The sequence below is a fragment of the Stomoxys calcitrans genome, chromosome 4, assembly GCF_963082655.1.
Source record: "Stomoxys calcitrans chromosome 4, idStoCalc2.1, whole genome shotgun sequence".
In the NCBI taxonomy this organism is placed as follows: domain Eukaryota; kingdom Metazoa; phylum Arthropoda; class Insecta; order Diptera; family Muscidae; genus Stomoxys; species Stomoxys calcitrans.
This window is the reverse complement of record NC_081555.1, coordinates 30,034,581-30,048,339: the sequence shown is the minus strand read 5'-3', so window position 1 is coordinate 30,048,339 and position 13,759 is coordinate 30,034,581. Positions and strand designations below refer to the sequence as shown.

The window sequence follows — 13,759 nt, the reverse complement described above, 5'->3', positions numbered from 1 at the left end:
AATGTATAATGAATATTCAGAGTACGAAGCCCTGTCGATATCAACCGGCGGCGCGCCGCCTCGGACCATTTTTGCTTCACCCTCGCCGCCGCCGTTTTCATCGGCTCGTGCGGCTTAAATGAGCCGCCAATCTCAACAAAAAACTTCGGCTGAGCCGAAATAATTAAACATAAAGGAATCAGAATATTTTTCTCACTTTATGGTAAGTTTATAGTAAAACACATTCTACGCTATATTCATTATGGTTTTGTAAAATGATATAATTGATATGTTTCTTAACACTATAAACACTATATTATGAATCTATAACATGTATGTATGTATTGTTAGAATTAAAATGTTTTTCAAAGGGGTGTTATGGGAGTTCCGAAAGTTGATATCATATTCGTGCTCTACTTTCAAAGGGCTTTCATTTAAGCACAATATTCCATTTGTCGGTAAATATGTCCGGTATGATTGAATTTTCCGCTTGGGGTGGACCCCAAAGCACTTCAAACACAACATGTGACAACGGCATACTCCACTCAACCGACCCAACTGCTTCTTATCCCGATGATATAAAGCGACGCTATACATTGCTCACTCCTTGTGAGCACATGGAAAATGTCGCGAAATCCATACTTGGGAACAGGAAGCCTGCCCCAAAGAACCTATGGTACGACCAATTGGGTCGAAATGCTTCTGAAGCCAAGAATGCGACATACCGAGCGACCCTGCAATCGGAAGCAACGCGTCAGATGAAGGAAAGGTATCGAGAGAAAAGGAGGGAGGGAAAACGTCTATTCTGCATAAAGAATGTGAAATGTGAGCGAATTGAGATGTATAAGAGTCAGAATAAAGTCCGAAAATTCAACCAAAGAATAAAACTTCAAACCGATGGCTTTGTTGCAGGCACATCCTCCTGCAGAAACAAAGAAAGAAATTTGGTAACTGACACAGATAGTGCGTTGGGGACATAGAAATAACATTTCAACCAACTGCTAGTGTCCGACGGTGACGGCGAAGAGGAAAGAACATTTTACTCAACTGCTATGGTCCGATGATGGTGGCGAAGAGGTTAACGCAGATCCAATCGCTGATAATGGTATGGAACGTTTAGTCAGAATGAGGTCCAAGTAGCTGTGATCCGACTGAAGAACAACAAATAAGCACGAGCTGTAAAGTGCCCGCTAAACTATTTAAGACCGGAGGCGACACGCTGATAAGGATTGCCCGTGCAATCTGGCCAGAAGAACGCGAACAAAATCATTGGAACCTCAGAATACTATGTCCTGTACACAAGAAAGGAGACAAGGCGGAATGTGCCATCTTCAGAGGAATGTGTCATCTACATAGGAATGCGCCATCGCATACAAGATACTCTCGAGCGAACTTTATGAAAGATTTAAATCTAAAGTCAATGAGATAATTTGATCCTATCAATACGGCTTTGGATCTGGTAAATCCACTCTAGACCAGATATTCACACTGCGCCAAATCCTCGCAACCCTCCTCAATATCACTTCCATTTTTCATCCTAAAGCGCTGTATGCACCGCCCAAAATTTTCGTTACTATATGAAATGCATTGCCATATCCAAAACTCCAAAACGAAATTTTCATTATCGGTACCGTCACCTCAGCTTAAGTGAAATTTTCGCTGCGTAACAGGTTGACATACTAGGCATTGACATGAAATAAAATCATTTGCAAATAAAAACGATTAATTGCAGCACATATGTACTTTATTAGGCCAAAAATGATTGAAATTCGGCAAAAATTATAAATCGATGTTTGTCGCCATCTTGTATTCAGTGGCGGCGACATGAATGTCTTGGCTGCAACCGAAAATTTCGCTAGAGGTGCATACTCAGCCTAACGTGAACCCGGTTCACGAAGGACGATTTTCCCATACGTAAAATGTGTGTATGCATGTACATATGTATTTATATATGGAGGTCAGTCTCTCTGAGACAGTCCTTGCATCATTACAGAAAAGTTGAGATGCCACATAATTGCAAATTGCGCAGGTTTGCTACTTTATCATCCCTACTTGAATTAATCGATTAGTTCAATGGGATTTGTGGATTTGTTTCTCTCTCTCTCTCGAAGTTTCGAAAAGTCGAAATCCGCTCTCTCCGGGTCCGCTCTCCCGCTCCTCCAATTCTCCCACCCACTTTCGTTGCGATCGCCGAATTCCTTGCCCGCCCACTTTCGTTGCGATCGCCGAATCCTCCATTCTCATATAATTCTTAAACAAACAACAATGTAAGAGAAAAAGAGAAACACAACATGTGTTGCTGTCCCATTCTCCCATTCTCATCTGTTATCCCATTATCCCTTTTTTCGCGGATTCGCATTCCCGAATTCCATATTCCATATTTCCAATATTCCATATTCCATTCCATTATTCCATTATTACATTCCAACTGTCATCAGACAAAACAAACATCAACCAAGAACAAAATAATAACAACTAACAACCAACTAACACTAATTCTAAGTCCTGGCCAGGTGAAAGCCCAACAATTCTAGAAAATATGAAATGAAATATGAAAATATTAGATGTTGTGAGCCAAACTCTGGAGGCATTCAAGTTGAGATTTTAGATTTTGAAAGATTCCAGAATACAACATATATTCCATACATCATGAATTTAACAAACAAATGAGGCAACGTCTCCACCAACAGCACCTGCTTTATCTAATGCTGGGAGATTGTATGACTCTCTGGTTTGTGAGGTAACTATTGCAAATCCTTAACTTTTCAAATTCATACATTTATTGCTTCCATGGTGGCAGATTACCCATACGGAGACATACGACTACTATCCGCGCTATCTTTGCAATAGTTGTTGCCTACAAATGAAATTGTTTAAGAAACTTAGAGACAAGGCCCTTAATACCTTAAAAATGTTGGAGGGGCTTTACGAAGAGGATGTGTTACCACAAAAAGAAGAGAAACTCCTAAGCGACGATGAGGAGGTATATAATGAAGAGCAAATAACAATAGAAGATTTGGTGGAAGAGGAGAATGTGAGTGTTGACGCAAGTCTTAAAGAGGTTTCATATATTAGCACACAGACAGAAATCTGCATAAAAGGAGAATCGGAAAACGTACTCTCAGAGGGCGTATTTTTAATTCCAGTGTCTATACAGAAGACAACCATACAATTGAATCCAACAAACGAAGACATGAAAACTGAGGAGGATGAAGCCATTTCAGAAGCTGCCGAATTAGCCCATTGTGCAGGGCTAGATAAATCAATAAATCAGATTATGTACTTGAGATATATAAAGTACTGGATGATGGTGCAACGCAAACTACAATCAGCCAATCTGAAGCGGACACAAATGATTTAGAAAATTATGTGATGAAAGATAACCTAGGCTCGCAAATTGATGAAAGCGAAGAGCAATGTTTAGATAGGAGCACTCTTGCCACCTCCGAAGGGGAGGATTTAAGAGAAATCTCTAAAATTCGCAGTAAAATAGGCATACCCATTCATGAAAAAAATAAAATGTATTCTTGTACCGAATGCAGTGAATTGTTTTCCTGTTCTAGGCAATTCAAACATCATAAAACTTATGTTCATGTACAAACCTATGCTTGCAAGGTATGTTCGACTATCTTAAAGTCATCACGGGGTCTTGCTACTCATATGAAGCTCCATGATAAGAATCCTGCATACAGCTGTGAAATGTGCCAAAAGACATTTTCACAAAAAGCCCACTTTGAATATCACATGAATAGGCACAACAATATAAGGCAATTTCAGTGTGATCAGTGCGAAAAAGCATTCTTAACAAAATCAGATCTTAGATCTCATCAGAGGCGTCACAACACGAATTATCGGCCTCATGTTTGTCATACCTGTGGAAAATCGTATATATCAGCCGAGCATTTGCGAACACATGCCCTTAAACATACGAATATTAGCTTCAGGTGTGACCATTGTCCACAACAATTCGCCAATCCCAAAACACTAAGACAGCATGTGAGTTCTATACATGCGGCAGAACCAAGATTTAAATGTGAAATTTGTATGAAACCATTTCGACGGAAACATCACTTACAGGTATGAATTATGTGGCCACATAATTGCAAATTGCGCAGGTATACATAAAAATCAAACCATTTGTTTTGTTGTTGCTGTAGCAACTATTTAGGTTGGACTTAATACACAACAGAAGTAGACCCAATTAATTTCTTCTTAACAGATGATTAAAATTTTCCGATTGACATATTTATGCAGATACTCGTAATTGAAAACTGCGAAACTTATTAGTTGTTAATAAGTTTTCCTTGGTAAATTTGTGCATTCGCATTGATACGAACGAATAATTTAGCTAGCTTTGTCCCTCATTTATATGTGTGGAACATTTACAGAACATTTATACATTATACAGAACATTTTCGAAATGTATTATTCTTCCAGGACCAAGGCGGTCTGATTGCTGTTTGATTGGATGAATGGAGTCCAGATCAAAGAGATTCGTTTGGTTTGTTTACGAATAAATGGATAGAGGAATGCCGTTAACTTGTGGGACAGAGAAAGAGGGATGGCGACGATTATTGGTCCCTCACACATTGAAACATGTTTGACCAACTGGCATTTGGGTTCGTTTACACTTAATGGTAAACGCTTTTTGCAATTTTTTTGTTTTGATAATAAAAAACTTGCTGTATTCATTCAGTGGGACATTCCCCTTTAACTTATCTATCTATCTAATTTCTAATATTATGTATCTTATTAAAATTGGCTATGACGAACATTTGTCCCGTTAGCCGAACGTAAAATAGCGTTCCAATCGCTTTGATCTTTTGCGCTCCTTCTCAAAAACTTTGACACCAAGTTTCTGATGTCTCCCTATCATTGTTAGATGAATGTTATTATTGAAATTTTCGTAGTGTTTCAAAAAAGCAATCGCAAAAAACATGTGTTTTTACCAGCCATAAGCCTAGTATTAATTTCATTCCCACAAAAATTGTCTATTAATTGTCATCGAAATATGTCGCATTCTATATATATAACGCAGGATTCACTGAATAAGTTCAGGATTCACTGAATAAGGTTAAGCCAAGCGATCAGCCGATATACTTTTTTTTTAATATTTGGCAGTACTTGGCATTGAGGATGTCAACTTGTTCTCTTTTTACATTCATTCTTTGTTTACGTTTTCTCCTATATGATGACATTTTCAATCGTCAGATTTGACATCCTTAATGATGTTTATGGGGCCTATCCACTTTGTGTTTTTGCATGTGACCTAACCTTCTATTAGTGAATCCTGGAATAAGTTTAAGCCAAGCGATCAGTCGACATACAACATACACACATATTTTGTTGTTGGCCAACTACCACTACCTATATATGAATCTATCCTGAATGAAACCAAGATATATTCATGTACATAATTAGTGCAACTCTGATTTTGAGTATGTTATTAGTTATGTGTGTGTATAGTTTTTAACTATAATACACACATAACCAAAACTCGTTGAAAGATAGTGCACTTCGCGAGAAAAAATGCCACAAATGAAACGTCAAAATTTGCTGTGCTGTCAAAAATCTTACTAGCCCCTGGGCTACTCACAAGTTATTAACCACACTTAACGTCATATTTTTACTATCCTTACAATTTTGCTATCATTCGACACCCAGCCAAAACAAGAAAAAAAATCAGGATTCACTGAATAAGGTTAAGCCAAGCGATCAGCCGATATACTTTTTTTTTAATATTTGGCAGTACTTGGCATTGAGGATGTCAACTTGTTCTCTTTTTACATTCATTCTTTGTTTACGTTTTCTCCTATATGATGACATTTTCAATCGTCAGATTTGACATCCTTAATGATGTTTATGGGGCCTATCCACTTTGTGTTTTTGCATGTGACCTAACCTTCTATTAGTGAATCCTGAAAAAAAATGTTGGAGTTTGAAAAAGTACAATTTTCAGAACATTTCATCCAGTGTGAACGGTTAAGATGTTTCAAAACGACATAAGCAAAACGAGTCAATGTAGACATGACATTAGTACCACAAATGAAATTGTTTTCACAGATTTTGTTCACTATTTTTTTATATGGAGTTTCACTGTGAAAACTGAAGTTAATACCCACCCATGGCTGAATTATCTTAAAGGTTGTCTCATTTGTACAACAACATAAAAACCATATGGTGAAATCGCCATCTTACCATCAAGCTGATCGACATTTTGCTAACACAAACAAAGAAATTTGTGTGCTTGTGTGTGTGCGTGTGCGTACATGAGCAGAAAATATGCGAGAAAGAAGACAACAACAAAGAGAATGCAAACAAAAATCTGACATCTTAATACCGTTAAATCTGGCCGGCTATTAACAGCTGTTCGCGTGAGTATACCTTTTAAATCTTTCTTGATACCCACCCTTAAGCTGAGTATTCTGTTCAGTTTTTCGAGCGGAATGCTGTCAAATTCCACACAAAAAAAAGTCGGCGAAACGTTAGCTGAAAATCGGCGGAAAAGTAGTACTCTGTTTATAGTGAGAAAAATGGGAAAACAACTTTTATAGTGGCAACACTTGAAACTATCGCCGGCATCATTTTAGTTTGTTTCATTGGGTTCAATGGTTTGTATTTCTTTATTTATTTGAGAAATAATATATATAAAATAGAGAAAACAGCCACATTTCAAAGATATCAACTCCGTTTAACTGAAATGTTCTTCGTAAAATTTTTATATTTGGTCAGCGTTATGATTTTACTAATTTCTGACTAACTTCTCATCACATGTTTTTCATAATTTTGTATTTAGAAAAAAAACTTTATCTAACTTAACGTCTTCTAACGAAAAACACTCTTAATTATACAAACTTCGGCTCGGTTAATTGAAAGAATTTTCCTGTATCTTAACAGACATTAAGCGGATTCAACAGAACTAAGCGGATTCGACTGTACCGTAGATGGAAATGTTTTCACCGTTTTCTCTCACTTTTTTTTATATTGAGTTTCACTGTGAAAACTGAATTTAATACCCATCTTTAGAGAAAATTTCATAGAATTTTGTTATAGAAAAGTTGATTTAAGAGAAAATTTCATAAAAAAGCTGTCTTAAGAGAAAATTTCATAGAAATGTTGTCTTTAGAGCAAATTTGATAAAAATGTTGTTATTAGAAAATATTTCATAAAAATTTTGCCATTAGAGTAAATTTCGAGAAATTATAGGACTCAGCTCCGATTTCGCCGAAATTTGGTATGCAGATTTGGGTTGACGCCAGGAACACATATTTGAAAACCTTTTTTTGAGACAAAGGCCAGTGGACCCCCGAAGTGTGAAAAACTTCCCCTCAATAAGAAGTGCTCCTATCTATGCAATATGCATATCAAGCGAAAGGTATATCGAGTAAATTACAAATGTGAAAAAATGTCTAAAAAGTGGATGCAGGGCCTTGAAACTTTTGAACTTCCTAACTTTGTCTTCAGAGAAAATTAAATAGAAATATTGTCTTTGTGGAAAACTTCTTAGAAATTTTGTCTTTAGGAAAAATTTCATAGAAATTTTGTTTTTAGTAATAATTTAATAGAAATTTTGTCTTTAGGAAAAATTTCATAGAAATTTTAACTTTAGGCAAAATTTCATAGAAATTTTATCTTTGGGAAAAATTTCATAAAAATTTTGTCTTTAGGAAAAATTTGATAGAAATTTTTTCTTTAGGAAAAATTTCATAAAAATTTTGTGTTATTTGGAATTATTTGAAAAAAATTTGTGTTTAGGAAAATTTTCTTAGAAATTTTGTATTTAGGAAAAATTAATAGAAATTTTACTAGGTTTTTTTGACAATTCTAAAAAGAATATCTGTCAAAAAAGCCTACTTAAAGTTTTGTGAATATGGCAATTAGTCCTTCGAGAAAATTTCATAGAAATTTTGTCTGTCTAAGAATTTTTTATAAATTGAAGCTTTCAAAATTTATGAAGTAATTTAATTTTTAATTAAATATAACATATAACATTTTACTTTTTTAATATAAATTAACAATAAATTAAAAACTATTTAAATTTTTTTTTAATTCATAATTTCAATTGGAAAAAATACTCGATGACAATGGTCGACTGGAACGGCCACTATTCGGTGAACTGCCAAATATACTTGTTGGCAATGGGCGACTAAATCTATTCGATTGTTGCTGTATACGTCTTGGCCGGAATGGGGTTGGACGTTCAACACGCGGTAAAGTAAATTGGGTTTGTGGGAATAGCTGTTGAGCGGCGAAAGGTTTGGGACGGAAATTTATATTGCGATCGGGACGGGGTACCGTTAGATGGGAAACCGGCCTCAATGGAGCATTAATGATGGCTACCGTTTGTGGTCGAAAATTTTGATTTGGTCGAAAATTCACTGCCTTATTGGGTCGTGGTAAGGTGAACTGTGAGGACAACTGCAATGGTGCATTGATAATAGCTGCACTTTGAGGTTCACTTGCAGTGGACCAATCAGGTGCTCCATAAGTAGCTGGTGGAGGACCATAAGTTTCAGCAGGTTGTCTATTAACAGGAGCTGATTCGGGAGGGCCATAGGTTATCTCTGGAGGCCCATAGGTTATTTCTGGTGGGCCATATGTATTATCAGGAGGTCCATATGCTAATTCAGGCTCTGGTGGCAAATATTCTATTTGCGGTTGCTCGCTGGGCAATTCAAATGGAGGTTCTGGTTTCAAACCGGAGGGTGGATAAGGCGCCACTTGTTGCTTAGCTGGTTTGGGTCTGTTTAAAATTCGACCATGACTGCGCCCTGCGACACGTAAGCCCGGCTCGGCGAGTGAGGTGCCAACAGTAAACATAGCCACTAGTAAGAAGTTCAATTTTAAATTGTTGCCCATTTTCAAATCCTTTTTTATTTTTTATTTTTAATCAATCACGATCGTTGTAATGAAACAGCTCCGACACTTTTAAGTATTCCGTTCGATTGCAATGTTTGGTGTAAACTGTTCAATTTGTTTATTGGCGGCGCATTAAATAGTAAATATTTAATTATGCATTCAACGCACTTCCACAGTGACGATCTAACCTTCATTGTCCATGGCGTTAGTCACAACGATTTTTGGTCAACCAGCCATTTTCATATTATTTTATTTTGATTTCAAATTTTTAAGAATTTCCAATGAGTGATTTGTTGCTTACCCACAATAATAGTTGGCAAAGACTTTTTTTATTGTTTATTACTAGGTACGTGGTAGCCAATTTTTTTTGGGGAATGGTTATGTATCTTGTGGATTCTTGTCAAGGCTGTAAGGGGACATGATTCTAAGTAAACGACAGCTGACACATTATTTTAGACCAAGGTTTGTGCGTTTTAGAGTTGCTCTAGTCAGAATAAGGTTCTATTGGATTTTGCAGTTAACAAACGCATATACACTGCGGTTTACTAGGATAGAACCACTGAAATATTGGAAATTGGAAGCATCGTATCTAAAGATGGGGGAGGAGTACTTTGATTTTATATTATAACATTTGTGAAAGGGATGCAAATAACTGCTACCAACAACAAAAATTTACTCTATGTTCTGTATAACGGTACCTTTTGGTGCTTTATGGTGTAAAGTCAAAATATTTGCTGTTTTAAGTGGTACGCCAGGATAGAACCAAATTAAGTTTTTGCCTCCCTACATTGCAGGGAACGATAAAGTTTATTGAAACCTTTATGAAATGAACTTTGACACCTCAAGATGCAGGCTGGTATCGGGCCCGACACAGATTGCCTTCGGGGATCAACGATCAATTGAAATGTATCGTTGCGCCCTAAAAAACATTGGTAAGATCTGGCCAGGCTCGGTTCTGGATTTGGTCAAGAAGGAAGATATTCCTTTTCGATGAATGACGTACGCTTGGATACCAAGGATTTCCTCAGATCCTGAATCCAAACTTGGAAGATTTACTTTACTTACATTTACAGAACTTTTGTTCCACCAGCCGAACGTAGAATAGCGTTCCAAGCTCCTCGATCTTCTGCGCTCATATTATAAACTTTGACACCAAGTTTCGAGGTGTCTTCCACCACTTGATCTTTCCATTGGGCTTTTGGTCATCCCGGTTTGCGTGTACCACAGTGTTTGCTTTCAAAGGACTTCTTTGCTGGAGCTTCTTCATCGATTCTGAAAACTTGACCTAGCCAATTCAGCTGTTGTATTTTGATACGTGTAACTATGCTATCGTCGTCATACAGCTCGTGGTTCATACGTCGCCTATATTCTCCATTAATGCAAACAGGTCCATATATTTTATGAAGAATCTTTCTCTCAAATACTCGAAGCACTGCCTCATCTGCTTTCACAAGCACCCATGCCTCAGAACCATATGATAACACGGGTTTAGAAACAAACTGCTTACTTAATGGAGTTTAGCAGCATCTGTTTGTCAGTATTATTCTTCGCTTTATCTCAAAACTGGTGTCACACGTTTCGGTTACGGCGGTGCCGAGGAAGATAAAGTTGCTGACTATCTCAAAGTTGTGGTTCCCAAATTTCACTTTATCTGCTCTGTTGTACAAGGCGTTTTGGGAGTTGAAACCATCCATTTCGTCTTATCTCCATTGACTGCCAGACCCATTTTCACTGACTCTCTTTCGATTCTTTCAAAGGCTGCAGTTACTACAACTGGTGACCGACCTATGATGTCGATGTCGTCGGCATAGGCGAGGAGCATGTGTTCTCTTGTGATTAGTGTGCCATAACTATTCACATCTGCATCTCGTATAATCTTCTCTAGCAGGATATTAAAGAGATCACACGATAGGCTGTCTCCTTGTCTGAAACCCCGTTTGGTATTAAACGATTCCGAGAGATTCTATCCTAGTCTTACTGCCGAACGCGTATCAGCAATTGTCATCCTACAGAGATGGCTTGAAATACCTTTGAACGTAAAGGGGTATCGAAAGCGGCTTTGCAGTCAACAAAGAGATGGCAGGTGTTGATTTGTCCTTCTCGGATTTTTCCAGGATTCGACGCAGTGTGAATATCTGGTCTAGGATGGATTTACCAGGTCAAAAGCCGCATTGATAGGGCCCAATTATCTCACTGGCCTTAGATTTTATTTTTTTTCACAGTACGCTCGAGAGTATCTTGCATGCGATGGGGAGAAGACTTATTCCTCTATTGTTGGCACATTCCGTCTTGTCTCCTTTCTTGTGTACGGGACATAGTATTCAAAGGTTCCAATCATCGGGTATGCGTTCTTCTGGCAAGATTGCGCAGACAAGCTGATGCATATGCCTTATCAGCGTGTCACACCCGGTCTTAAATATTTCAGCGGTTAACCCGTCGTCTCCTGCTGCCTTGTTGTTTTTCCTTCGGATCACTGGTACTTGGACCTCATTCTGACTAGTATGTAAACATTCTATACCATCATCAGGGATTGGTTCCGCGGTATCCTCTTCCCCGCCAACGTTGGATACTAGCTGTTGGGTAAAATGTTCTTTCCATATCCTCAGCATGCTATCTGTGCCAGATTTCCTTCTTTGTCTCTGCAGGAGGGAACGAGTCTGTGAGGAGGAAATTCAAAGCGAGCGCGGAGGACACGATGCGTAGCAACAAGTGAGCGATCGTTAGAAAAAAAAGCTCCCGAACTTGATGGCAACTGACTGGAGAGAGAGATACAGAAAATCCCCCTGCCACGATCGAGACAGGAGGGGAAGGCATCGAAGCGGGACCCGACAAGCCCTGTGTGGGTGGGTCATCCAGTTGGACTGGGCTTTAAGTGTGCGTCAGCGGGGAAGCACGGAACTCAAAAAGAACCTTGGCAGCAACAGCTAGTGAAGCATCTAAGGAGGAATCGTCCACACCGCGAGTGTCCTGGCCAAATCAGAAGACGAGTGGTGGGTGTTCTGAATCCTGACTATGGTCCGGTTTCTGCAGATAAATCTCCACCATTGTAAGGCCGCTTCGCCGGCACTAAAGGTCCTCCTGAAGGCAGGGGGATTTGACGTGGTTCTTATCCGAATATATTATAAGTTGCAATCTGGAGATTTATAATAAGGGGGATAAATCGACCTTTATTACCAGGAACAGGCAGGAGGTATTAGATATTATCTTTGTATCGGAAGATATAAGAGCAACAATGTGCGACTGGGAAGTGTTGGATGACCACATCTTCGATGATCATCGCTACATTAGTTTCAGCCTTGGAGCAAATACTGCAGAAGTGGTCCCTCGGCTAAACAGAAGAAAGGCGGATTGGGATACATTTCTGCATAAATTCTGCACGTCTATGCCTTCTAAAGCAGAAAAGGAAGTGGAAATGGGGGAGAATATAGACATAATGGTCAAGCAGATCACGAAGGACCTGAATGACTCGCTTATGTCAGCATGTCCTAGTGCCAAGCCAAGGGGCAAACAGTGACCGACATGGTGGACCCCAGAGCTGGTTGGTCTAAGGAAGGACTGCAAAAAACTCTTCAACAGGGCGAAAGCCACAAGAGCACCACACGATTGGGACATCTATAAGACTGAGCTAAGAAAATATAAGGGCGAGCTGAGAAAGGCTCAGAACGAATCCTGGGTGGAATACTCCAGTTCCATGGAGGATACATCTGAGGCCTCTAGGATAAGGAAGATTCTATCCTCTAGATCTATTACGGTGGGGTATATTCAGAAGTCAGAGAATGTATGGACAATGTCTAGTGAGGAAACACTAGAACTACTCGTTGATAAACATTTCACGGGAAATTCTCCGACGGACAACGTGGCGCCAGAAGAGGTTGTCACTGGTATGCATTCGTCGGAGGTTATCAGGAAAATTGTGTCTGAGCCGAAAATCATTTGGGCGATAAGAAGGTTTGACTTCTTTAAGTCGCCAGGTCCTGATGATGTACTATTATAAGCTCTGTCTGATAGACTGGTTCATTGGTTAAGGGAGATACACTCTGCTTGTATCAGCATGTCATATATACCTTTGGGATGGATGGACACGAAGGTCATTCTCATTCCGAAAGCAGGAAACCCCTACCACACGAAGGCGAAAGATTTTCATCCTATTGGTCTGTTATCCTTTATGCTGAAGACTCTTGAGAGGTTGATAGAAACATAACTTTTGGCAAATATCCCTGGAGATCGCCTGTCTCGGCAGCAGCATGCATATAGTAAAGGCATTTCCACTGAAACAGCCTTTCACGACATAGTCGACTACATAGAGGGTTCCCTTGCTGTTAAGGAATATACACTGGTAGGATTTTTTCTTATTGAAGGTGCTTTCAATAATGTAAAACCGACGTCAATCATGAAATAGTTGGAGTTTCAACTCTACCGTAAGAAAGTTTACTAATAACTTACTAAAAGATGTATTACGGCAGGCTTGGGATCTGTGGATCTAAAAAGATAGGTCAGCAGAAGAATACCTCATGGAGATGTACTGTCTCCTCTGCTTTGGAATATAGCCATTAACAATTTATTATTGCCTCCGGAAGAAAAGGGTGTAAAAGTGGTAGCGTATGCTGTTGACGTGACAATTGCGGTTAGGGGAAAGTTTCCCAGCATTCTTAGAGATATACTTCAGGAAGCTGTACGTGCAACAGCGAAGTGGGCTGCCGAAAGTAGTTCTTTTATCAGGAGATACAAGTTACCTACAAGTGGCACCTGTCTCCTTGGGAGGAGAGAATGTTCTTTTTACAGATAGCGCAAAATGTTGGACATGAAATTTAACTTCAAATCCAACATTTCGGAAAGAGCAAGAAAGACAACGCTTGCCCTATACGCCTGCAAGAGAGCCATTGGCAAAAGTTGGGGGTTTAGACCGGACTTTGTGGCTCGA

General features: G+C 38.9%; 2 protein-coding genes across 2 annotated transcripts in view; one reads left to right on the top strand and one right to left on the bottom strand.

The window, feature by feature from the left end:
• The first annotated feature begins 125 nt into the window (after nucleotides 1–125).
• Nucleotides 126–13,759, top strand: part of LOC106093148 (uncharacterized) — a 36,675-nt gene continuing 23,041 nt past the window's right edge. The window contains exon 1 of the mRNA XM_059366974.1: nucleotides 126–202. Coding sequence (XP_059222957.1) covers nucleotides 200–202 — 3 coding nt within the window. The 5' untranslated portion in view covers nucleotides 126–199. The remainder of the gene's footprint in view (nucleotides 203–13,759) is intronic.
• LOC106093144 (uncharacterized) lies at nucleotides 7,928–8,957 on the bottom strand. Its single transcript, XM_013260147.2, has one exon. The coding sequence runs from the start codon at nucleotides 8,836–8,838 to the stop codon at nucleotides 8,038–8,040; it is 801 nt and encodes a 266-aa protein (XP_013115601.2). The 5' UTR covers nucleotides 8,839–8,957; the 3' UTR covers nucleotides 7,928–8,037.